We start from the raw sequence: 25101 nt of genomic DNA, 5'->3' as shown, positions 1-25101 counted from the left end.
GCAAAGCAAAATGAGGGAAACATAGAAGCGGTCCCTGGCCTTCCATTTTATTTTGCACCCACCCTACTGGATTTCCTGAAAGCCTTGAAGACCTGGCTTTTCCAGCAGGCCTGGAACCATTTTATATTTTATTATTTTATTTTATTTTATTTTATTTTATTTTATTTTATTTTATTTTATTTTATTTTATTTTATTTTATTTTATTTTATTTTATTTTATTTTATTTTATTTTATTTTATTTTATTTTATTTTATTTTATTTTATTTTATTTTATTTTATTTTATTTTATTTTATTTTATTTTATTTTATTTTATTTTATTTTATTTTATTTTATTTTATTTTATTTTATTTTATTTTATTTTATTTTATTTTATTTTATTTTATTTTATTTTATTTTATTTTATTTTATTTTATTTTATTTTATTTTATTTTATTTTATTTTATTTTATTTTATTTTATTTTATTTTATTTTATTTTATTTTATTTTATTTTATTTTATTTTATTTTATTTTATTTTATTTTATTTTATTTTATTTTATTTTATTTTATTTTATTTTATTTTATTTTATTTTATTTTATTTTATTTTATTTTATTTTATTTTATTTTATTTTATTTTATTTTATTTTATTTTATTTTATTTTATTTTATTTTATTTTATTTTATTTTATTTTATTTTATTTTATTTTATTTTATTTTATTTTATTTTATTTTATTTTATTTTATTTTATTTTATTTTATTTTATTTTATTTTATTTTATTTTATTTTATTTTATTTTATTTTATTTTTTTTATTGTATTTCTATGCTGCCCAATGCCCGGAGGACTCTGGGTGGCTTACAACAGTTTGCTCCACTGCCAAAAAACCAGGAAGCCTAATAATCTAGTTGTCACTTCTGTTATCTCCCTATCAAACTGAAGGATATTTGCTGTCTGGTAAAGGTCCAACTATGAGAACAATGAGCTGTAAAGGTTCTGCAGAAGCCAGAAGGGGGTTTAGCACTGGGTCTCTGTCTCCAAATTCAGAGTTTCTCTCTATTTTCAGGTGGGAATCCTTCTTCCCCTCCTTCTGCTTCTGTTGCTACTGTTGCTGATATAGGTTCACAGTCTCCATTTCTAATACATATTCATGATCCAACATTCTGAAGAAAGTTGCAGGCTTATCTGACATGACAGCAGTTCTCCGGTATTTGAAGGGTTTCCATAAAGCAGAAGGCAGAAACAATGGATGGAATCTAATAAAGGAGAACAGCAACCTGGAATTAAGGAGAAACATCTTAATAGCAAAGACTATAGCAATAGCAATAGAATTTAGACTTATATACCACTTCACAGTGCTTTACAGCTCTCTCTAAGTGGTTTACAGAGAGTAAGCATATTGCTCCCAAAAATCTGGGTCCTCATTTTGCCGACCTTGGAAGGATGGAAGGCTGAGTCAACCTTGAGCCTACTGAGATTTGATCTGCCAAACTACTGGCAGCTCACCTGGAGAAGCAGCTTGCAGTACTGCACTCTAACCACTGCACCACCAAGGCTCTTCAGAATATTAACCAGTGGAACAGCTTGCCTTCAGAAATTGCTTCATCATGGGACATTTTAAAGAAAAGATTAGACAGCCATCTGTCTAAAAAATGGTATAGGGCCGTGATGATGAACCTATGGCACATGTGGTACGTGAAGCCATATCTACTGGCACATGAGTCGTTGCCCTAGCTCAGCTCCAGCGTACATGTGGGTGCCCGCCAGCTGATTTTTGGCTCACACAGAGGCTCTGGCAGGGCTTTTTTGGCCTCTGGAGGGCCTCCAGGGAGGCAGGGGAGAATGCTTTTGCCCTTCCCAAGCTCCAAGGGAGCCTCTGCAGCCTGGGGAGGATGAAAACAGGCATACTGGACCCACCAGAAGTCAGGAAATGGAGAAGCAGGAGCACATGTGGGGCACTGAATATGGGTGTGGGCATGCACACACATGCAATAGCATGTACTTGCACTATTTTGGCACCCAAAGGAAAAAAAGTGTTGCTATCACTGATATAATGAAGGGTTGCTACCGGTTCGCACCAGTTTGCCCAAATTGGTAGTGGTGGTAGAGGGAGACTCTACCCACTTGTCTGGACATCATTAAAAATGCTCTGTGCATGCGCAGAAGTGTTCTGCTCAGGCAAGGTGTGCCCGCATGCCTACACCCTCCCGTTCCCAAACCAGTAGCAAAGATAAGTGAAACCCACTACTAGGGCCTCCTGCTTGAGCAGCAGGATTGCAACAGAAGACCTCCAAGGCCCTTCACTCCTCCCCTCGAAACAGAATACCCTTTCGAAAATAGACTAAGCTTAATAATACCCTTTCGAAAATAGACTAAGCTAAGTGTAGAAAGCTTAGAACTACGATGCCTAAAACACAATCTAAGTATTGCCCGCAAGATCATATGCTGCAACGTCCTGCCTGTCAATGACTACTTCAGCTTCAACCGCAACAACACAAGAGCACGCAACAGATTCAAACTTAATATTAACCGCTCCAAACTTGACTCTAAAAAATATGACTTTAGCAACCGAGTTGTCGAAGTGTGGAAATCATTACCAGACTCAGTAGTATCAACCCCTAACCCCCGACATTTTCCCCTTAGACTATCCACGATTGACCTCTCCAGATTCCTAAGAGGTCAGTAAGGGGTGTGCATAAGTGCACCAGTGTGCCTTTTGTCCCCTGTCCAATTCTCTCTCCTTTATCTCATATATCTTTTCTTCCTTTCATATATCTTCTCCTCTATATTTATATAGAAACATAGAAAAATAGAAACATAGAAGTCTGACGGCAGAAAAAGACCTCATGGTCCATCTAGTCTGCCCTTATACTATTTTTGGTATTTTATCTTAGGATGGATATATGTTTATCCCAGGCATGTTTAAATTCAGTTACTGTGGATTTATCTACCACGTCTGCTGGAAGTTTGTTCCAAGGATCTACTACTCTTTCAGTAAAATAATATTTCCTCATGTTGCTTTTGATCTTTCCCCCAGCTAACTTCAGATTGTGTCCCCTTGTTCTTGTGTTCACTTTCCTATTAAACACACTTCCCTCCTGGACCTTATTTAACCCTTTAATATATTTAAATGTTTCAATCATGTCCCCCCTTTCCCTTCTGTCCTCCAGACTATACAGATTAAGTCTTTCCTGATACGTTTTATGCTTAAGACCTTCCACCATTCTTGTAGCCCGTCTTTGGACCCGTTCAATTTTGTCAATATCTTTTCTTCTATCCTTTTCTTTATATATATTACTACATGTCTATTCTCTTCAATATGTATTGTGTATTGGACAAATAAATAAATAAAAATAAATAAATAAATAAAGGTCCCTCCCAGCAATATTCTGATTGTATTGGTTGTATCTAAAGCATAACACTAAGCTGCTTTCTGAGGCAACTTGAGGTTACTACAATATTGTCCTTAGCAAAATTGGCTTTCCTGAGGACAAGGCAAGTCGTTTCTGTTTTGTACAGAAGGCAGAAAATGGAAAGAAAACACACATGCACAGAAGGGGGTGTGCACAAGAACCTCAGCTGCGATCCAAGCCCTGCCTTTAAGTAGGGACAAAGCATGTATTTGGCAGCAGCTGTGCCTCTGTGTGTTGCACGTAAACTGTGTTCCTGCAGGACCACACAAGCTCAAGGCAGCTCTTAAAATCCCAGCCGTGGAGCCCTGAAGCAGCTGCGAAGTCATATGACCAGCAGCACCTGGAGTGTCTTACTTGGGAGCTGAGAGGCTCTCCGTCTATGTATAGAAGAATCTTGGCATGTTTGGAATTCTAATGCAGAGATTCTTTGGCAATGCCAGAGCATTCGTTAAAGCTTCCAGCGCGTATCTGCTCTCCTCCGATTTGATAGAATTCGTACAGAGAATCAACATTTAATAACTAAGGGCTGCCTGCAAATACACGGGATCATAATAAATATTTATCGTAACAAAATGGGAGTGGGGTGGAGGTGAAACCCACTTGAGTTCCTCCTCTTGTGAAAAGCAAGGCCAAAACAAGGTGAAGGGTGTTTAATTAATTAGCTCTATTGATTCTTCTGTCTGATGTGTGGAATTCTATCTGTTCAATTTGTCTGTTCAGAAAGAAATGCTCACTTTTCCTTTGCTGGGAAAATGACTCACCCTAGTAGAATTTTTTTTTTCAATTCAAGGGATTCTATTTTCAATATTAAGTGGTTCCAAATTATCAATGATATAGCAAAATTAATTCAACATAGATGTTGGTAGTTCAGGGGTGGGTTCCGGATTGTGTTAATGCTATGCGTACATACTTGCGTCTGCAGTATGTTTTTAATTATAGTGGGGTTTTTTTAACTTAGTTCTTTTCTTAATATTAGATTTGTATTGTATTGTATTGTTATTGTTGTTGTGAGCCGCCCCGAGTCCTCGGTGAGGGGCGGCATACAAATTTAATAAATTATTATTAAATTATTATTATTAGAAAAAGGCTTCTGTGCATGCACAGAAGCAAAAAACAAGATGGCAGGACCGTAGGGGCTGCTGAGAGAACTGGCTCAGGGGTGTGGCAGGCTTGGGTCACTGCAACAAAGGCTGACAAGTTGCTACCTATTCTATATAACTGATCTGAACCTGTTGGAACCCACCTCTGTAGGTAGTTGTGCGGAGAAAAATTACAATAAAAAATATCTTCTTTTATTCTTACCAGGTGTAGTTCCAGGTATGAAATAAAACTTATTTGGGAGGTCCAGCAGAATCCTTTATGAACAAATGTAGAAATAGCCTAATGGAAGAAAGCAGGAGAAATATGGAATGTTTCTTTGCAGCGATGTCAGCCAAATGCAAGATAAATCTACAAATATTTATGGCCTTAAAATTGCAATTCTTAGATCTGGTTCTTATATCAAACTAAGCTGTGGCATTATTTGTTCAGTTTGGCATCTAAGCACTGTGATTTTCAAACCATGAACTGTGGCTTATATTGTACAAATTCAGGTAACTCTTAATTCTTTCAAAAGAGTATGCAAAATAATCTATGTGTTCCTCATCACAGCATCTGATACATTGAGCTTATGTTGAGAAGCTTGAATAAATTAAAACACATCTCCATGATTCTAGCTCCTAGTATTTACCTTTTAATTCTTGTATTATATAGGTAGTAAATGTTGTGAGTACTCCTTGTCCACCTCAGGTCATGTCAGATGACTATAGGTAGCCATCAACATATGTCCATAATGGAGTCTTGACTATACATTAGTCATAAAACAAACTCAGTCTGCTAATGCCATTGTTTTGTTGAAAACTGGAAGTAATTTCCAGTTTTCCTCATAAAAGGCAGTCACATAACCAAGAGGGCAAGGGCCAACTGTCAGAACTTTGGAATTGCATCAAAACTCACTTTTTCTAGGTAGGTTGTACTGTAACTTTGAACAGTCCCTAAGCAACCATAAATTGAAAACTACTTGTACATCATGGAAACTAATTAACTAGTTAAAATCAACTAGTTAATTTTATCAAGGGTCCATAATGTGATTAAGATGTGTTTTTTTACCCACTGGGGGATGAGAAAATCACCATGGTGTCCACAACCAAAATTTGAGATATAAAAGAGGAGTTCAATTCAATTCAATTCAATTTATTAGATTTGTATGCCGCCCCTCTCCGAAGACTTGGGGCGGCTCACAACAATAATAAAAACAATATTCCAGCTAAAACAAATCCAATATTAAAAAGCACATAAAACCCTATCATATTTAAAAAAGCAAACAACATATACATACCCAAACATAAATATAAAAAAGCCTGGGGGAAAGGTGTCTCAACTCCCCCATGTCTGGCGTTATAGATGGGTCTTGAGTAATTTACGAAAGACAAGGAGTGTGGGGGCAGTTCTAATCTCTGGGGGGAGTTGATTCCAGAGTTGATTTTTGACTGCATGATCATTTCGACTTTTTAACAAAATCTTGCTACAAGGATACCTTTAGGAAGGTGAATGAACTGACAGGTCATTATTGCATTTATTTGCTGGTTAGAAGGCAGAAATAAATATTTTATTTGATTAGGTAAAGCAATACTGAGATTTCCCAAAGAGTCTTGCTGTCACTTATTTTCCACAAAACTAGAAGAAGCAAAAAGAGGAGCTTATCCAACAATGTCCCTGCTCACATCTCTCGAACCGTTCTCACAGCAGTAAATTTTGCACAAGTTTTGAAATCTAAAATCAGGGGTGGACTACTGCCTGGACCGAGGGGGGGGATGTAGTGGGGTAGTGAAAATGGAGCTCCACCCCAGAGCACCCAATTTGCCCTGAAAGATGTTGAAAGAAAATGCAGGGCGTCCTGCATATGCCACGCCCAAAGTGTGGTAGTAAAAATTTTGGTAGCCCTTCACTGCCTAAAATCGTACTAAAAGAGATGATACATTACTTTCAGATTTACATTATTGGTTTTATTTGGCGTTCCGAGCTAAACCTGAACCCTTTCCCCACATTTATTACCCCTTCTCTAATAAACTCCTTTGTATATCCAGATATGTAGTTTTTTGGAAAAGGGAAAGTGATGGTTCAGCAGTTAGACATTCTGAGTTTGTGGTTGTTATGCTCACAGTCTGGGTTTGAGAACTGAGCATGCCATGGAGGGAGTTCCCATTCCTCTCACAGCTCCCACCCAACAGTTTGAAAACATGCAAATGCAAGTAGATTAATAGGTACCACTTCCGTGGGAAGATAACAAGTTTCATGTGTGGGCAATATGGCCATGGAAAATGTCTTCAGACAACACTAGATCATGTGGCTAAGAAATGCAGATGAGCATTTCTTAAAGTTGAATATAACTGGATAAGGAAACGTTTACCTTTAGTTTCTTTGGTGTAATCAAATGAAATGAAGACTTTGAAGACTTGCAATGCACAACTCTCCCTTGTGTTTTAGGATTGGCACACAGTTTATTTCTGCATTTTGAGCAAAAAGAGTCAAAGCATTTTTTTTTATTTCTCCTAGCATTTTAACTTTGGTGGAAAAATTAAAGAATTCTGTAGGAGGACACACTAAGATATTTCAAAAGCTTCAGCTCATTTGGTGTTAGCTCTTAGAAATCTTTTTGTTTGGAAAACTGGAAGTGTTGTGGTAAGACCAGTTGGAAAAATAACAGGCACTGATGAACTCTGTGAAAATCCAGCCTGTTTGGGGGGGGGGGTGTCTTTGGAACAGAATCATCCTGTAGGAATGGGGAAGAAGGAGAGGCATCTTGGATGGCCAAGCTGTCAGAGATAGCTCTTTAGACCAGTGGTGGGAGTGGCAGCCATTTTCAAAATGACTGCTCTGAAGCTGGAGCAACCGGACTAGGTTTTATGGTGCGGGGGTGTTGTTTAAACAGAGTGCAGGAACCAGGTGAGTGATCGATCAACTCACTGGTAAAAGGATTTTAAATTTGAACATTAAAAGGTGTCCCAGAGTTGTAATTAGTGGCTAATAGGCATTTGGGAAATTAAAACATTAGAAATTGAAAATAAAAAGAGACTATATGAACTTTAAGTTTTTAGTTAAATGTGATATAATATAAAAATCTAAAAAATATTAAATTGGCAATATGGAGCTCTATGTATGAAGAGTTACTTGAGATGTTAAAAATACGTGCGAAAGGGTAATAAAAAGTCAGAAATCTTGTTGGAATATACAGAGCAGGAAATAGGAGAGAAGATGGAAAGAAAGAATATAAATGAGGAAGGAATTGAAAATAAAAAACAGATGATTTCACTGGGGTTTACAGTGGCACAAAAAGAGCAGACGGGGAAGAATGTCTCCTGAGAAAGAGTAAATCAAAGGATAAAAAGGGAAATAGTGGGAAAAGATAAGGAGAACGTTTGGGGAGAATTACTCAAATAACACATTTAAAAGTGAAAAAAAAATCAGAAGAAAAGATACAATACATTTAAAAATTAAAAAGAAGAAATTAAAGCAATGGGATAAAAAGAAAAAAAATCAAGAAGTGCAATTTTTGAGAGACCAAGAGAAAATGGTTAAAGGGGGGAATGTTAGTGAAAAGGAGGAAGGAAAATAAGATTTATTAGTAGATTTAAGGGGATTGCATTAATATTATTGAATGTGGATAGTCAACCAAGTTAAAGTGTTTTTATGCAAGATTTGAATATGATAGTATATATTGCTCATAGTAAAACAGAACATCAGATGGAATGTGAAATTTATTTATTTATCCATCCATCCATCCATCCATCCATTCATATCATTCAATTTTTATGCTGCCCAACTCCCTAGGGACTTTATGCGGCTCGCAACCAAAAATATAAAACATCCAAATAATACTAAAACCTCTAAAAACAGTTTAAAACCAATTTAAATACAACTTAAACCCATGCATACCATTTATGACCAGATCTCAATGGTTACCACCATCAGATCAACAGCCCCAGGCCTGCTGGAAAAGTCAAATCTTTGCTGCTTTCCGGAAGACCAGTAGGGTCAGGGTAGTCCAGATCTTGGGAGGTAACTGGTTCCAGAGAGTTGGAACAGCCACAGAGAAGGGCCTCTCCTGTAGACCCGCCAGCCCACACTGTTTAGCTGAAGGGACCTGGAGAAGACCAACTCTGTGGGCCCTTGCTAGTCACTGGGAGCTATGTGGTAGAAGGCGGTCTCGAAGATAGTCTGGCTCTAAGCCATGTAGGGCTTTAAATAGCAATTTGGTGTAATTTTGAAGATAATTAAAATTAAGAGACAAAGTTGAAATATTTAAAAGTGGGATGGTAAATTTGAGAAATACATTTAGTAATGCAGAACTAAGATAATTAATTGATGTTATTGTAAGAGAGTGGGCTGATTAGTAATTTTGTTTATGTATTAAGAATAAAATAAGACAAAGAAGTATGGAAAGAGAATATTATGGCTGAAATTAGAAACAGAGATATGATGTAATGTGGATTATGTCTATGAAAGAATGTACAAGAACAATCCGGACAACATTTTGTTTATAAAATATGTATATTTAGTGGGCTGGGGGAACAAAAAAAAAATGTAGTAAACATTGATTTGAAAAAAGAAAGAAATCTTTTGGTTTTATCTCTTTGAGAAGGAAGTGGATGGTAGATTTTAACATACATTATGAAACATTGCATTTCCTTCAAGACATTATGCTGAAACAATTCATAAGGCAACTAAAATTGTGAACTATATTTTAATTAGTCCTCCCTTTCAGGTAGAAATGTATGAGATGTGCTACAAGGATGTAGATCGATATTACAGGAGGTCTACATTCTTGTAGCACATCCCAATCCTCCTCACCCATATTAGTGGTACATTCTACTGTAAGGCTGGGGAAAGGAGATATGCCATCTTCATTGTTGCCTAAATGTATGAAACCATCTTTCACGTTTTTCAAGTAGTTGATAAGAGACTGGCCTTGTTAGCAGAGAGCCTGGTTTTACATGCTGCTTTTAGGCTCAACCAGCTACTTACCTGGAGCTCAGGCCCCTGCCTAGTCAAACAGATCTCTTCTCCATCCTTGAAAATGAATTTTCTTAATCAGTTGTCCCAAGTACCAGTAATTTTCCTCCCACAAGGTTTCACATGTTTAATTCCAGTAGCTCCTTTTCTGATTCAGACCTAGGGTCTAATGGTTGGGTGATCACCAGGGAATGTCAAGGCTGTGGCTATAATAGGACTTTAAAAGCCTACAAAAAGAATAGCAAAACATTGCCTTATGGTTGCCAAGAAAACTACATGGAATTGCCAATGAAGTCATCAGTCCAATACAGAGGAATCAAACATAATTCAAAGAAGTCATCACTTAAAAAAATAGTAACAGGATATCCTTTGAATTAACACTGAATATTTTGGCTAGGTTCATTTTTTTTACTCATTTTGTTCCAATTTTTTCTCTATTCATTTTTTTTCTGTTTATTCTGCAGTCATAAAGATGCAGCATTGCCTAAGCCAGAAATCTCTAAACTCGGCAACTTTAGGATTTATGGATATCAACTACTAGGATTCCCCAACCAACATGGCTGGCTGAGGGATTCTGGGAGTTGAAGTCCACAAGTCTTAAAGTTGCCGGGTTTGGAGACCCCTGGCTTAAGCTATAGAACAGGCCTCAATCTTGGCAACTTCAAATAATATTGTTCCTTAGAAATGATATATAGCATAAATGGAAGGTGTTAAATGGGGTGAATGGAAGAGGTGAGCAGGAATGGCTTCAAAACAACAGCTCTTTATTTGGCAATTATTTACCATCCTACAAAGGTTCTGCCTGACAGCCTTTTAAAGGAGACTGCCAGGCAGTCTAGCCAATCAGCAGTCAGCATTTTCCCTTCAGAATGAAGCCTTTGTGCTCCAATCCGAGAATGTAACACCCCTCCTCTCTTGGTTGGGATAACCCAATGAGCGATGCAGTTTGGTAAGGCATAGTCATGGAGATAGGCAAGGCATTTCGTTGGTCTTTCAGACCTTCACAGCTCAGTTGGAGCTGGGTGAATGGTCAGGTCAGATGAACTTTTGTTGCTCCTGGCCTTGACCAATGGAAGGTTCTGGATTTTGGCCTGGGGTATGGCTGAATTTTGAGGATCAGTTCACTTAGAGCTCACCCTTCAGCATAAGCATCACTAGGCAAGTCTTCCAGACTTGGTTGGCTTGAGTTCTCTCTGTTAGGAGTGAGTGATTGCTCCTGTTGGTTAGGCTTTGTCTCAGAGTGGCTGAGTTGGCCTCAGAGTTGATCAACATGCTACCTCAAGTTTCTACCATCCTCAAGCTCTATCAGTAAGAATGAGGGCTGTGACCATGGCAGGAACTCAGAGAAGACCCCCAGCATAATTGTGGGCATATAATTGATCCCCTACGCTAAAGTGTCAAAGCTGACAATGGGAGTCTACTGGGGCCTCAGCAGAATAGTTAGTGTGTTGCAGATCTAGGTGGGATCATAGAAACATAGAAACATAGAAGACTGACGGCAGAAAAAGACCTCATGATCCATCTAGTCTGCCCTTATACTATTTTCTGTATTTTATCTTAGGATGGATATATGTTTATCCCAGGCATGCTTAAATTCAGTTACTGTGGATTTACCAACCACGTCTGCTGGAAGTTTGTTCCAAGGATCTACAACTCTTTCAGTAAAATAATATTTTCTCATGTTGCTTTTGATCTTTCCCCCAACTAACTTCAGATTCTGTCCCCTAGTTCTTGTGTTCAGATTGTGTCCCCTTGTTCTTGTGTTCACTTTCCTATTAAAAACACTTCCCTCATTGTTGGCAACCCATTAGAAGTTTGGAAGGACGTCTACCAGTGGTTGCACTAGGAGTGATATGCTGCATTAATTTAAAAAATATTGATTTGAGTTGCCAATTGCCTGGGCTCATGCGTGAAAGGACTTCTTTTGCTGATCTCATCATTCTCTTCCCTTAACAATTGCTGGAGGGATGGAATGGTGAGCAAAGAATGTGTCTGATCCCCTGTTCTGCTAAATAGGCTTTAAATTGTAAGGCCATGAATTGGGGGATATTGTCTGAAACCAGGACACCGGACAGGCTGAGCATGGAGAAAAGTCTCCATAGCACCTTGATGATCACCTCTGCTGTGGTGGTGGACATGAGGGCTATCTCTAACCATTTCAAGTATGTGCCCATGACTGTGAGGAAAGTTTTCCCCAGACTCCTACTGCCCCCCCCTCTGGTGCAGTTGTCCAGTACATTGATTCCTATGGGAAAAAATGTTTCTTCTTACAAACTTTTCTTCTTAAGAACCCGGTCACGGAACAAATTAAGTTCATAAGTAGAGGTACCACTGTACATGCAATGCTTCCAATACTGTAACACACAATTTCTGTGGAACAACCAGTTGGTCCCCCCAGAGAAGGCAACCCCACAATACTGACAGTTCATATTATTTGGTCATAGAAACATAGAAACATAGAAGACTGATGGCAGAAAAAGACCTCATGGTCCATCTAGTCTGCCCTTATACTATTTCCTGTGTTTTATCTTAGGATGGATATATGTTTATCCCAGGCATGTTTAAATTCAGTTACTGTGGATTTACCAACCACGCCTGCTGGAAGTTTGTTCCAAGGATCTACTACTCTTTCAGTGAAATAATATTTCCTCACGTTGCTTTTGATCTTTCCGCCAACTAACTTCAGATTGTGTCCCCTTGTTCTTGTGTTCACTTTCCTATTAAAAACACTTCCCTCCTGAACCTTATTTAACCCTTTAACATATTTAAATGTTTCGATCATGTCCCCCCTTTTCCTTCTGTCCTCCAGACTTTACAGATTGAGTTCATTAAGTCTTTCCTGATACGTTTTATGCTTAAGACCTTCCACCATTCTTGTAGCCCATCTTTGAACCCGTTCAATTTTGTCAATATCTTTTTGTAGGTGAGGTCTCCAGAACTGAACACAGTATTCCAAATGTGGTCTCACCAGCGCTCTATATAAGGGGATCACAATCTCCCTCTTCCTGCTTGTTATACCTCTAGCTATGCAGCCAAGCATCCTACTTGCTTTTCCTACTGCCCGACCACACTGCTCACCCGTTTTGAGACTGTCATAACTGTCATAAACATTTTAAATTCAGCCTCAACAGACCCCTTCAGCCACCCCCTCAACACTCAGTGGGTGATTATTTTGTCCTCGGTAGAGCCACTGACCACTGTCAGCATGAGGGGGGCATTGAAATTCTGCAGCCACCGGAAGGTGCTGCAGCCAATGAGTGGAATGCAGTTGACTTGGTAGCCAGTCAGCCTCAGCTCTTTTATAGGCAGCTGCCAGAGAGTCTAGCCAATCAGCAGTCAGTACTTTCCCTCCAGAACGGAGGACCTGACTGAAGCCTATGTGGTTCAGTCTAAGAATGTTACAGAAGGGCTCATTGCTGAGGGAAGGTATATAGAGGAGACATGGTCAATTTAGTGGCTAAGAAAAGAATTTCTATTATTTTCTCCACTTTAACCTCGACAAACTCTGGGGTAAGTTCTAAATGGGCTGAATTTAGGAAAGTATTTTAAAATTAACTATCAAAGCCATTGAACGTATTATTGTGAGAAGGAGCCTTTTTTTTAAAAAAAAAAAGAGTGGAGGCTTTCATGTGTAATTTTGTCTGCTATTCAAACATTTACCCCCTCTAACCGTAACCGTTAGCCAATTGATTTCCTGCCCACTTGGCATGGTCAGGAAATCTACATGTCTAGTTTTGCAAGTTAACACGGTGAGTCATTGTTGAAATCCAAGTCAAATAAAAGAGATACCGAACATATGGTGCCTTTATGCAATAATCAGCAGGAAATAGTACAGCACAGGATATACTGAAAATCAGAGGTGGGTTTGTTTATTTATTTACTTATTTTTGTATTTTCAGGAACAGCCACCGTGGGTTTTATTTCATTATTATTTTTTACAGCAAAGTTATAAAAGAATCTTGTGGCACCGTACAGGTGGAAAAAAAGGATAGGACAGCATAGAAATTTATGGAGTCATGACCCCTTTGTATTAGATGCATGACATATGTATAATAATACTCAGTTAGCAGATAAGTATATGCTAAGCCAAAAAATGGAGAAAAATACCAAAAGCTGAATGGAAAGCAAAAAACAACAACACCAACTCTCTTTTAAAGAGACCCAGTTTTGCTTGTATAGGCTTGCCTTAATTTTGGTAATATCTGCTGTCTATCATCCCTCCAAGGTAGACCAAATATAGAAACCAAAAGTATGCAGGCTAATACAGCTTTTATTACAGGATCTTGCAAGTCGAAATGTGTTTCCCTAATCCTTCACTTTTCTTCATACAACTAAGGAGGGTCATTTAGATTTAGATTTCTAGAGTTGTAGGTCATCTCGCAGCCAACCCACACTCAGTAAAAGACCTTGGAATACTAATATCAAATGACCTAATTGCTAAAGCCCACTGCAACAATATCGCCAAAAAGGCTTCCAGAGTTGTTAACCTGATCCTACGTAGCTTCTGCTCTGGCAATCTCACACTACTGACTAGAGCCTACAAAACCTATCCCAGACCCATTCTCGAATACAGCTCATCTGTCTGGAACCCATACCACATCTCAGACATCAACACTTTCGAAAACGTCCAAAGATATTTCACCAGAAGAGCCCTTCACTCCTCCACTCGAAACAGAATACCCTACGAAAATAGACTATCTATCCTGGGTCTTGAAAGCTTAGAACTGCGGCGCCTAAAACACGATTTAGGTATTGCCCACAAGATCATATGCTGCAACGTCCTTCCGGTCAACAACTACTTCAGCTTCAACCGCAACAACACAAGAGCACACAACAGATTCAAACTTAATATTAACCACTCCAAACTTGACTGTAAAAAATATGACTTTAACAATCGAGTTGTCGAAGCGTGGAACTCATTACCGGACTCAATTGTGTCAACCCCTAATCCCCAACACTTCTCCCTTAGACTCTCCACGATTGACCTCTCCAGGTTCCTAAGAGGCCAGTAAGGGGCATATATAAGTGCACTGATGTGCCTATCGTCCCCTATCCAATTGTCTTTCCTTATCTCATATGGTGACGCCTAGAAACAAACGGCTTATGAAGATGGAAGCTGCTTTGTCTGTGTGGGTACAAGACTGCCACAAAAAGAGCATTGCTTTGGATACGAACACTATACGAACCAAGGCGCAGCAATTGTACAACCGTCTTGAAGACACAGAAGGAGGCGATGCAGATGAGGGAAACGCAGGTGAGGGCTGGGGTTTTTTATTCTGTATTTAAGTGTTTTTTAAGGAAGGAGGGAGGGAGGGATGGAAGGAGGGAGGGAGGGATGGAAGGAAGGAAGGAGGGAGGGAGGGATGGAAGGAGTGATGGAAGGAGGGAGGGATGGAAGGAAGGAGGGAGGGAGGGATGGAAGGAGGGAGGGATGGAAGGAGGGATGGAAGGAAGGAAGGAGGGAGGGAGGGAAGGAGGGATGGAAGGAGGGAGGGATGGAAGGAGGGATGGAAGGAAGGAAGGAGGGAGGGAAGGAGGGAAGGAGGGAGGGATGGAAGGAGGGATGGAAGGAAGGAAGGAGGGAGGGATGGAAGGAGGGAGGGATGGAAGGAGGGAGGGATGGAAGGAAGGATGGAAGGAAGGAAGAAAGAAAGGAAGGAGGGAGGGAGGGATGGAAGGAGGGAGGGATGGAAGGAAGGAAGGAGGGAGGGAGGGAGGGATGGAAGGAGTGATGGAAGGAGGGAGGGATGGAAGGAAGGAGGGAGGGAGGGAAGGAGGGATGGAAGGAGGGAGGGATGGAAGGAGGGAAGGAAGGAAGGAGGGAGGGATGGAAGGAGGGAGGAATGGAAGGAGGGAGGGATGGAAGGAAGGAAGGAGGGATGGAAGGAAGGAAGGAGGGAGGGAGGGATGGAAGGAGGGAGGGAGGGATGGAGGGAGGGAGGGATGGAAGGAGGGAGGGATGGAAAGAGGGAGGGATGGAAGGACTGTATGCTTTCATTCAAGTCACTTCTCTCTCCCTTTCCTGTCATTCTCTGTAGATGAAGGTGCTGTTGACTCTGAAGACCCCCAGCCATCAACATCTTCTGCTTCTTCAGCCCCAGCCACATTCACAGCAAGCAAAGGGTGGTTTGACAAATTTCAACGGCGCTATGGCCTGAAGAGTGTGTCATTGCATGGAGAAGCTGCCTCAGCAGATACAGGTGCAGTCGAAAACTTTGTCCAGCGCACGTTTAAAGATCTAATTGCAGAAGGGGGCTACCTTCCAGAACAGGTGTTCAACATGGACGAAACAGGCCTGTTCTGGAAGAGGATGCCTTCACGGACTTTCTTGATGCAAGATGAAGCCAAAGCCCCTGGCTTTAAGGCCATGAAAGATAGAGTGACTTTGATCATGTGTGGGAATGCAGCAGGCTTTTTGATGAAGCCAGGGCTAATTTATAAGTCACGAAATCCAAGAGCCCTCAAGAACAGAAATAAGAATGCATTGCCAGTGTACTGGATGCATAATCCTAAAGCATGGATTACAAAACCCCTCACGCGGGACTGGTTTCATCAGTGCTTCATCCCACAGGTGAAGGATTATTTGGCTGCCAAAGGACTCAATTTCAAAGTGCTTCTCCTAATGGACAATGCTGGAGGCCACGATGACCTGGAACATGAACATGATGGGGTGCAAGTCGAATTCTTGCCACCAAACACCACATCGCTTATCCAGCCGATGGATCTAGGTGTTATCCGCGCATTTAAGGCACTGTACATGCGCAATTCTCTTGGAAGCATCGTGGAAGCAATGGATGCTGATGAAAACTTCACATTGAAGGCCTACTGGCGTCAGTACACAATTGCATCTTGTCTGAAGAACATTCAGAATGCCTTAATGGATATGAAGTCACAGACAATGAATGCCTGCTGGAGGAAATTGTGGCCAGAAGTGGTGCATGATTACAGGGGATTTGCTCCCGAAGAAATTCAAGATGCTGCAGTCCAGAACTCTGTGAAGCTGGCACAGGCACTGGGTGGAGAAGGCTTCGTTGACATGACACCAGAGGAAGTCAATGGTTTGCTTGATGAGCATGGCCTACCGCTGACAGGCAAAGATCTGGAGGAGCTGACCAAGTCAGCGAGTGAAGAAGAGGAGGAGGAAGCGGAAGCTGAACAAGCTGAGGAAGAAGAAGATGTTGGCCTAACGCTTGAGCGGCTTGCAGAACTGAACAGAACTGCTGCACATCTCCAATGCATGGTGCAACTTTGGGACCCCAACATGACTCGCTCTATACACTTTAAGGCCTCCCTTGACAACACCATTGCACCATACAGAGCCATGTTAGCCAAGAAAAAGAAAAATCGCCAACAACTGCCCATAACTATGTTTGTCACAAAAACCACGAGGTCTGTCACAACATCACCTGCAGCGTCCATTGTAGACATGGTGATAGAAGAAGATCCCGATTTATCCTAGTTATGCTACCCCCCCCAAAAAAATGTAAAAATGTAAATAAATATTGTTATTGTTTCTATCAGGATGACTAAGTGTGTTATTCAATGTGTACAGTACAGGTACAGGTAGAGGTACAGTACAGTACATTAAGGGGATGGGAAATGGTAATTTGTGGGTTGAAAGTGTTGGGACTGAGTGGCATACAGAAGAATGAATGAATGACTGAGTGAATGAAATTCAAACACAGGTGAGGGCTGGGGTTTTTTATTCTGTCATTGTTTAAGTGCTTTTTACGAAAGGAAGGAAGGAGGGGTGGAAGGAGGGAGGGAGAGAAGGAGGGAGGGAGAGAAGGGATGGAAGGCGGGAGGGATGGAAGGAGGACATGAGGGCAAAACATCCAGGTTCAAATTGGACTTGAAAATCAGAAGTGACAGAAGTGTTCTCACTCAGAACTAGCAATTTGAGAGGGCAAACCATCCAGGTTCAAATTGGACTTGAAAATCAGAAGTGACAGAAGTGTTCTCACTAAGAACTAGCAACTTGAGAGGGCAAAACATCCAGGTTCAAATTGGACTTGAAAATCAGAAGTGGGGGAAGTGTTCTCACTCAGAACTAGCAACTTGAGAGGGCAAACCATCCAGGTTCAAATTGGACTTGAAAATCAGAAGTGACAGAAGTGTTCTCACTAAGAACTAGCAACGTGAGAGGGGAAACCATCCAGGTTCAAATTGGACTTGAAAATCAGAAGTGGGGGAGGTGTTCTCACTAAGAACTAGCAACTTGAGAGGGCAAACCATCCAGGTTCAAATTGGACTTGAAAATCAGAAGTGACAGAAGTGTTCTCACTCAGAACTAGCAACTTGAGAGGGTGAAAAATCCACGTTCTAAGGAGGGAGGGATGGGAGGGGCGAATCGGGCGGGCGGGGGGTAGCGGCGAGGAGCCTGGAGGCGCTGGGGGGGGTGGCCGGCATGAAAAAAAACATTGCCAGCCTCCGAACTGCCGTCGCCCCACCATCTGCACATGCGCGGCCATGGAAAACAGGACGCGCATGCGCAGATGGTGTTTTTACTTCCGCACCGCTACATCGCGAGAAATCGATTATCGCGAGGGGTCTTGGAACAGAACCCTCGCGATAATCGAGGGATCACTGTATATCATATATATTCTCTCCTTATCTCTTATATCATATATATTCTCTCCCTCCCATCTACTTCTCTTCTTTTTACTTTCTATCGTTATATATATATTACTTAATGTCTATTCTCTTCCATATGTATTGTATATTGGACAAAGAATAAATAAATAAAATAAATAAATCTAGTCCAAACCCCCATTCAAGCAGGAGTTCCTACACCCTTTCAGACAAATGGCAGTCAAATCTCCTCTTGGAAGTCTCAAGTGTTGGAATACCCACAACCTTCGCAGGCAAGCTGTTCCACTGGTTGATTGCTCTCAATTCAATTCAATTCAATTCAATTTATTAGATTTGTATGCCGCCCCTCTCCGAAGACTCGTGGCGGCTCACAACAATAATAAAAACAGTATAACCATGGAACAAATCTAATATTAAAATTATATTTAAAAACACCAACAATTTAAAAACCATACAACACCTTAGCAGCGCATTGGAGAAGCCAAACATCTTCTAAGAAAAAACAGAAAGTCCAGTTGCAGGTGGGCAGAGCCTTGTGCTCCCTTTGCAACTGGCTTTCGAACAACTGACAAGCACGAGCGAACCGGGAGCATGTCAACCCCGCCACCCAGAGTTGCCCTGTGGGAAGGTGTTCAATAGGTTAAACAAACAATGATAATTTACAACTGAAAGATGAGGGGGAACATAAAGTATATGGGCAAACATGGGCTTCTTCTGTTAATCTGATCGCCGCCTCCAGGGTGTACCCCCCATTGTGTACCCCAGGGTGTACCCCAGGGTGTACCCCCAGAGTGTACCCCCCATTGTGGTCCCAGTCCAACTGTGGCCTTCAGCCTTTGAGGAGGGTGGGTGCAAATCCTACTACTTGGGGAGTACAAATGGGGAGGGTCACTCTCATTGGTTGGGATGGTTTCTCAGATAGTCTGGATTGATGCCGTGAAGATGATAAACCGCATGGAAGGGACCTTAAGGTCTCTTAACCGCTCAACAATTACCAGTCAGGGGAAATTATACCAATGCAAGGGATATGCCACCTGTGTTACATACTCACTTAAGCCACTCTTTGATGGGATCGAGTGAGGCCACAGGAATGGCGTTAATCATTGTGACCTTCTTGTTGTAGTCTTTGTAAACGATGACCATGTCGAAGTTCTTCAGATGGAACTGCACACGCTCAAAATGAATCAACTCCACCTCGTCCAGCATTACCACAAATGGAGGCCATTCAGTACAATTCAATAACACAGGCCTGTGACATGTTGAAGTTTCCCCTGCATCCACCTCCACATTCCCTGCGGCAGGAGCTGGGCCAGAGCCAACCACAACAAGGGTATGGCAGGCCTGGCTCACTCCCAAATCCAGTGACCCAGATCATGAAGTTACTACCGGTTCTATAGAACTGGTCCAAGCCAGGAGGAACCCTCCTATGCTAAAAATGGTATATCTTTTGGAGAGTTAATATATCTGAGTATTTTATAATTTTCTAAAATTAAAAAATATCATTCTTGGCATACTTTGCAGTTGGTCAACTGAAAGAACTGAAATTTTATCAGATATGAACTCAGAAGTAACTATAAAATATTGCAATTGAATGACCCAGCAACAGTTAATGGAATGCCTTGGTATGTAAACAGTATACATAACTTGCTGGCCTAGCAGCAGTTTAAAATATTTTAAGTGACCAAAAGTATTTTAAAAATATTGTTTATATCTATTGTATAGATAAAAGGTTTTTTTAAATAAACTATTATGTTTAAAATGTATTACTTTCAATATCTAGAGAGAGAAAGATTGGTAATGATAGTGGGCATGTCTGTCTGTCAGTATGCCTGTCTGCCTGTCTGTCTGTCCATCCGTCCATCCATCCATCCATCCATCCATCCATCTATCTATCTATCTATCTATCTATCTATATCTATCTCTATCATCTATCTATCGTCTATCATCTATTTAGAGCAGTGGTTCTCAACCTTGGGCTCGGAACCCCTTTGGGGGTCGAATGACCATTTCACAGGGGTCACCTAAGACCATGGGAAAAGACAAATTTCCAATGGTGTTAGCAACTAAAGCTTCTATTCTGGCATCTTGGAACATATTTTTACAATCCATAACTATGTTTGTCACAAAAACCACGAGGTCTGTCACACCATCACCTGCAGCGTCCATTGTAGACATGGTGATAGAAGAAGATCCTGATTTATCCTAGTTATGCTAACCCCCCCCAAAAAATGTAAAAATGTAAATAAATATTGTTATTGTTTCTATCAGGATGACTAAGTGTGTTATTCAATGTGTACAGTACAGGTACAGGTAGAGGTACAGTACAGTACATTAAGGGGATGGGAAATGGTAATTTGTGGGTTGAAAGTGTTGGGACTGAGTGGCATACAGAAGAATGAATGAATGACTGAGTGAATGAAATTCAAACACAGGTGAGGGCTGGGGTTTTTTATTCTGTCATTGTTTAAGTGCTTTTTACGAAAGGAAGGAAGGAGGGGTGGAAGGAGGGAGGGAGAGAAGGAGGGAGGGAGAGAAGGGATGGAAGGAGGGAGGGATGGAAGGAGGACATGAGGGCAAAACATCCAGGTTCAAATTGGACTTGAAAATCAGAAATGACAGAAGTGTTCTCACTAAGAACTAGCAACTTGAGAGGGCAAAACATCCAGGTTCAAATTGGACTTGAAAATCAGAAGTGGGGGAGGTGTTCTCACTAAGAACTAGCAACTTGAGAGGGCAAAACATCCAGGTTCAAATTGGACTTGAAAATCAGAAGTGGGGGAGGTGTTCTCACTCAGAACTAGCAACTTGAGAGGGCAAACCATCCAGGTTCAAATTGGACTTGAAAATCAGAAGTGGGGGAGGTGTCCTCACTAAGAACTAGCAACTTGAGAGGGCAAAACATCCAGGTTCAAATTGGACTTGAAAATCAGAAGTGGGGGAGGTGTTCTCACTAAGAACTAGCAACTTGAGAGGGCAAAACATCCAGGTTCAAATTGGACTTGAAAATCAGAAGTGGGGGAAGTGTTCTCACTCAGAACTAGCAACTTGAGAGGGCAAAACATCCAGGTTCAAATTGGACTTGAAAATCAGAAGTGGGGGAGGTGTTCTCACTAAGAACTAGCAACTTGAGAGGGCAAAACATCCAGGTTCAAATTGGACTTGAAAATCAGAAGTGGGGGAAGTGTTCTCACTCAGAACTAGCAACTTGAGAGGGCAAAACATCCAGGTTCAAATTGGACTTGAAAATCAGAAGTGGGGGAGGTGTCCTCACTAAGAACTAGCAACTTGAGAGGGCAAACCATCCAGGTTCAAATTGGACTTGAAAATCAGAAGTGACAGAAGTGTTCTCACTAAGAACTAGCAACTTTGGGGGTCGAATGACCATTTCACAGGGGTCACCTAAGACCATGGGAAAAGACAAATTTCCAATGGTGTTAGCAACTAAAGCTTCTATTCTGGCATCTTGGAACATATTTTTACAATCCAACCAATCAGGTGTTTACAGGGGGGTGTCCCTCTTGACCTCTTGCCAATCAGCTTAAAGATCTGTTGGAAGAATTGGTGCTAAACATATAGTTGGGGGTCACCACAAGATGAGGAACTGTATTAAGGGGTCGTGGCATTAGAAAGTAGTGTTAAAAGAGATAGCAAACTGAATTTTATTTAAGTGTAATAAAATTGCATTGTTAGAAAGTACAAATGCAGAGTTATTTATTTATTTATTCAACTCCTATGCCCCCCAATCCCGAAGGACTCAGTTTTACACAATATCATATTTTGTTTAACTTGTTTTCTGCACTATTTCTGTAAAAATGAAAGGTGCCCAAATCAGCACCTTCTATAAAATTGATCTTAGTGTTGATATCGCCAGTAAAAAAAAAAATTTGCATGTAAAGATGGAGAAAAGAGAATACTATTTTGGTTCAATTGTTTTCCCTTGTGATAATGAATGCAGTGTTAAAAAAAAGGCAGGCAAGAAGATAAGAACCTAGTACTTATACTGCATCTTTTTGTGTGGAATTGAGATGAATCAAACTAGTACGAAATATTCAAGCATGACTCTACTCAATACAGTGATACCTTGTCTTACAAACTTAATTGGTTCCGGGACGAGGTTCTTAAGGTGAAAAGTTTGTAAGATGAAACAATGTTTCCCATAGGAATCAATGGAAAAGTGATTAATGTGTGCAAGCCCAAAATTCACCCCTTTTGCCAGCCAAAAGCACCCGTTTTTGCACTGCTGGGCTTCCCCTGAGGCTCCCCTCCATGGGAAACCCCACCTCCACACCTCTGTTGCCAGCGAAGCGCCCGTTTTTGCACTGCTGGGATTCCCCTGCTGGGATTCCCCTGCAGCATCACAAAAACATGGAAGTCCAGAGGTGGGATTTCCCATGGAGGGGAGCCTCAGGGAATCCCAGCAGCACAAAAACGGGTGCTTCACTGGCAACGGAAGTCCAGAAGTGGGACATCCCAGTTGCGGTGGTGGGTTTGTAAGGTGAAAATAGTTTGTAAGAAGAGGCAAAAAAAATCTTAAACCCCGGATTTGTATCTCGAAAAGTTTGTATGATAAGGCGTTTGTAAGACGAGCTATCACTGTATTTTGGCTTCCTGGAGTCATGGAAACTGGATGTTTTCAAACAAAATTTCAATAGCCACTTGTCTGGGATAGTATGAAGATTGCTACTTTGGGTGGAGATTGGACTAGAAAGCCTCCATGTATCTCTTTCAAGAGTCTGATACTATGATTCTGTAACACCTTCTCCTTCCCAAGTTTGATTATATGTTTTATGAATAGTGTTGTGCAAAGCTTTGAAGGGATATCACTTTGAAAGTCCTTGCAAACTCCAATTATTTCAGAGTTGTTTAAAACAAATAAACAGAACTTCTCAAAATGTGATGGATGGTAATGATAATTAAAGTGCTACAAAATTGCTTAATTGGAGACAATGAAAGTAATAAATGTGTTTTTATGCTGCTTGTGTGTGTCGACTTGTTAAATAGCGTGAAGGAGATATCTGGCATCAGAAAACAATTTAAAAATGCTGGGAAAATATAATGTATTGGAGAAAAATCAACAAAAGGAAGGTTCATTCGGATAAGCCTTAGTGAATGGATTTAGCTTTAGGAAATAGGTGGGTGTCCATGTAAAAGGAAAGGAAGTTGAATGTCAAGAGAATGGACATTCCAATAGCAAGGGATAAAACATACAAGGGATGAACTCTTAGTTCTAAGCAAAAGATGGAAACAAACAGGCTTAATTTTAGGTGAATTTTAAAAACGTTGTCTCAATAAAGTAAAGGATTGAAAAAGGGCTGTTGAAAAAGAAGAATATAAATATACGGAGACACAGAAAGGCAAAGTATTACATGGCCAGTACATTTTTTAAAAATAGCAGACCAAAAAAAAAGTGGCCCTTGTGAAGAACAAGAAAATTGAAAAAAGAGACAGCAAATCTAGCAAAATCGAATGTATACAAAGCCAGATGTATCAGTTGCAAGAAGATCTGACTGACTACAAACAATGGCATAACAATGTAGCAACAATGGCACATTAGAACAGTGTTTCCCAAACTTGGCAACTTGAAGATATTTGGACTTCAACTCCCAGAATTCCCCAGCCAGCGAATGCTGGCTGCCGTCTTCTGGGAGTTGAAGTCCAGATATCTTCAAGTTGCCAAGGTTGGGAAACATTGCATTAGCAGATCGGCAAGAAATACTATTTGCCTGTAAGCAAAGTAAGAGAAAATAAAGAAGCTAAATTTCTCTGGGACTCTAGGAATCAAATAGACAAGCGCCTGCCATAACACATCCCCTACTTAATAACTATTGATAAGAAAAGGTGTGGATAATGGGTGTGGCAGTAGCTGGAGACAGCAGAAGAGAACAGAAAGAATAAAAATCACAAAATACAATGTACTGCAAATAGAAGTAGAACAAGGTAAAGATACTACCAACAGTGATAGCATCTTGGATGCAATCCAATAACATTTGGGGTACCACTGAACATCATTGGTATTAACAAACACACTACCAGTCCATTGCAAATGGAAGGCAATTTTATTTGGAATAGCTTACCTCCTGAGATGACACCATCAGATAGTAACATCTGCCTATCCCAAGTCCTTGAGCAGGACTCAATAGTGGATAAAAGTGTCAAATCCCATGTAAACATCTGGCTTATTGAGTAATGAACCTTAATAGTAACCATAAACCAATACATTATGATATCCTAGATTCTTGGGGAAAATTCAAGGCATAGGAAGGCCAACAACAGCTAAAAAACATTGTTGTGGACACATAATAATAATTTGAGGGCGTTTCACTGGATGGAGAAGAACATGGGAAGTTATGCTGTGCAAACAGATGACCATTCATGTAATAGAGGATATAGATCAGGAAGATCAATAAAGAAGAACATAACAAGAGTGACTGTGGGAAATAATAAGAGGATGTCAAGGAAAGGAAGGGGCAAATTCTAGATATGGCTATCAATGGAAAACAACACATTTTGGCAAGGGCCGGGGCCTAGGGAGAAAAGGAATGAGAGGAATTTAAAACAGAACCTGGTGATGCTATCAAGAACAGATAGCAAGTGATAGCTGAAAAGTAGGTCAGCGAAAAAAGTTCAGCAAATATAATTCACAGTGAAATCCTTTAGGGAGTGAAAGATTGGGTTTAGATTTAGATTACTAGAGTTGGAAGGTACCTTGTAGATCATCTAGTCCAACCCCCCACTCAAGCAGGAGTCCCCATACCATTTCAGACACATGGCTCTCCAATCTCTTCTTAAAAGTCTCAAGTGTTGAAGCTCTCACAACCTCTGCAGGCAAGCTGTTCCACTGGTTGATTGCTCTCACTGTGAGAAAGTTTCTCCTTATTTCCAGGTTGGATCTCTCCTTGATCAGTTTCCATCCATTATTCCTTGTCCGGCTTTCTGGTGCCTTGGAAAACAGACTGACCTCCTCCTCTATGTGATTGTCAGAGAGGAATTTTCCTCTGCACAATGTAGGCTCAACCAAAGGTGGGATTCATTCGGTTCAGACCGGTTCAGGCAAACTGGTAGTAGTG

General features: G+C 40.5%; 1 protein-coding gene and 1 long non-coding RNA gene across 2 annotated transcripts in view; both read left to right on the top strand.

The window, feature by feature from the left end:
• The first annotated feature begins 13218 nt into the window (after positions 1-13218).
• LOC139158425 (uncharacterized) overlaps positions 13219-25101 on the top strand; it is a 32037-nt gene continuing 20154 nt past the window's right edge. Inside the window, exon 1 of the long non-coding RNA XR_011557690.1 lies at positions 13219-13301. This is a non-coding gene — a long non-coding RNA (uncharacterized lncRNA). The remainder of the gene's footprint in view (positions 13302-25101) is intronic.
• LOC139158423 (tigger transposable element-derived protein 1-like) lies at positions 14473-16907 on the top strand. Its single transcript, XM_070735731.1, has 2 exons — positions 14473-14696; positions 15481-16907. The coding sequence occupies exons 1-2, from the start codon at positions 14519-14521 to the stop codon at positions 16899-16901; spliced, it is 1599 nt and encodes a 532-aa protein (XP_070591832.1). The 5' UTR covers positions 14473-14518; the 3' UTR covers positions 16902-16907.

The sequence above is a fragment of the Erythrolamprus reginae genome, chromosome 2, assembly GCF_031021105.1.
Source record: "Erythrolamprus reginae isolate rEryReg1 chromosome 2, rEryReg1.hap1, whole genome shotgun sequence".
NCBI classification, from domain to species: Eukaryota; Metazoa; Chordata; class Lepidosauria; order Squamata; family Dipsadidae; genus Erythrolamprus; species Erythrolamprus reginae.
The sequence above is the reverse complement of the archived record's forward strand: the minus strand, read 5'-3'. Positions and strand labels throughout refer to the sequence as shown.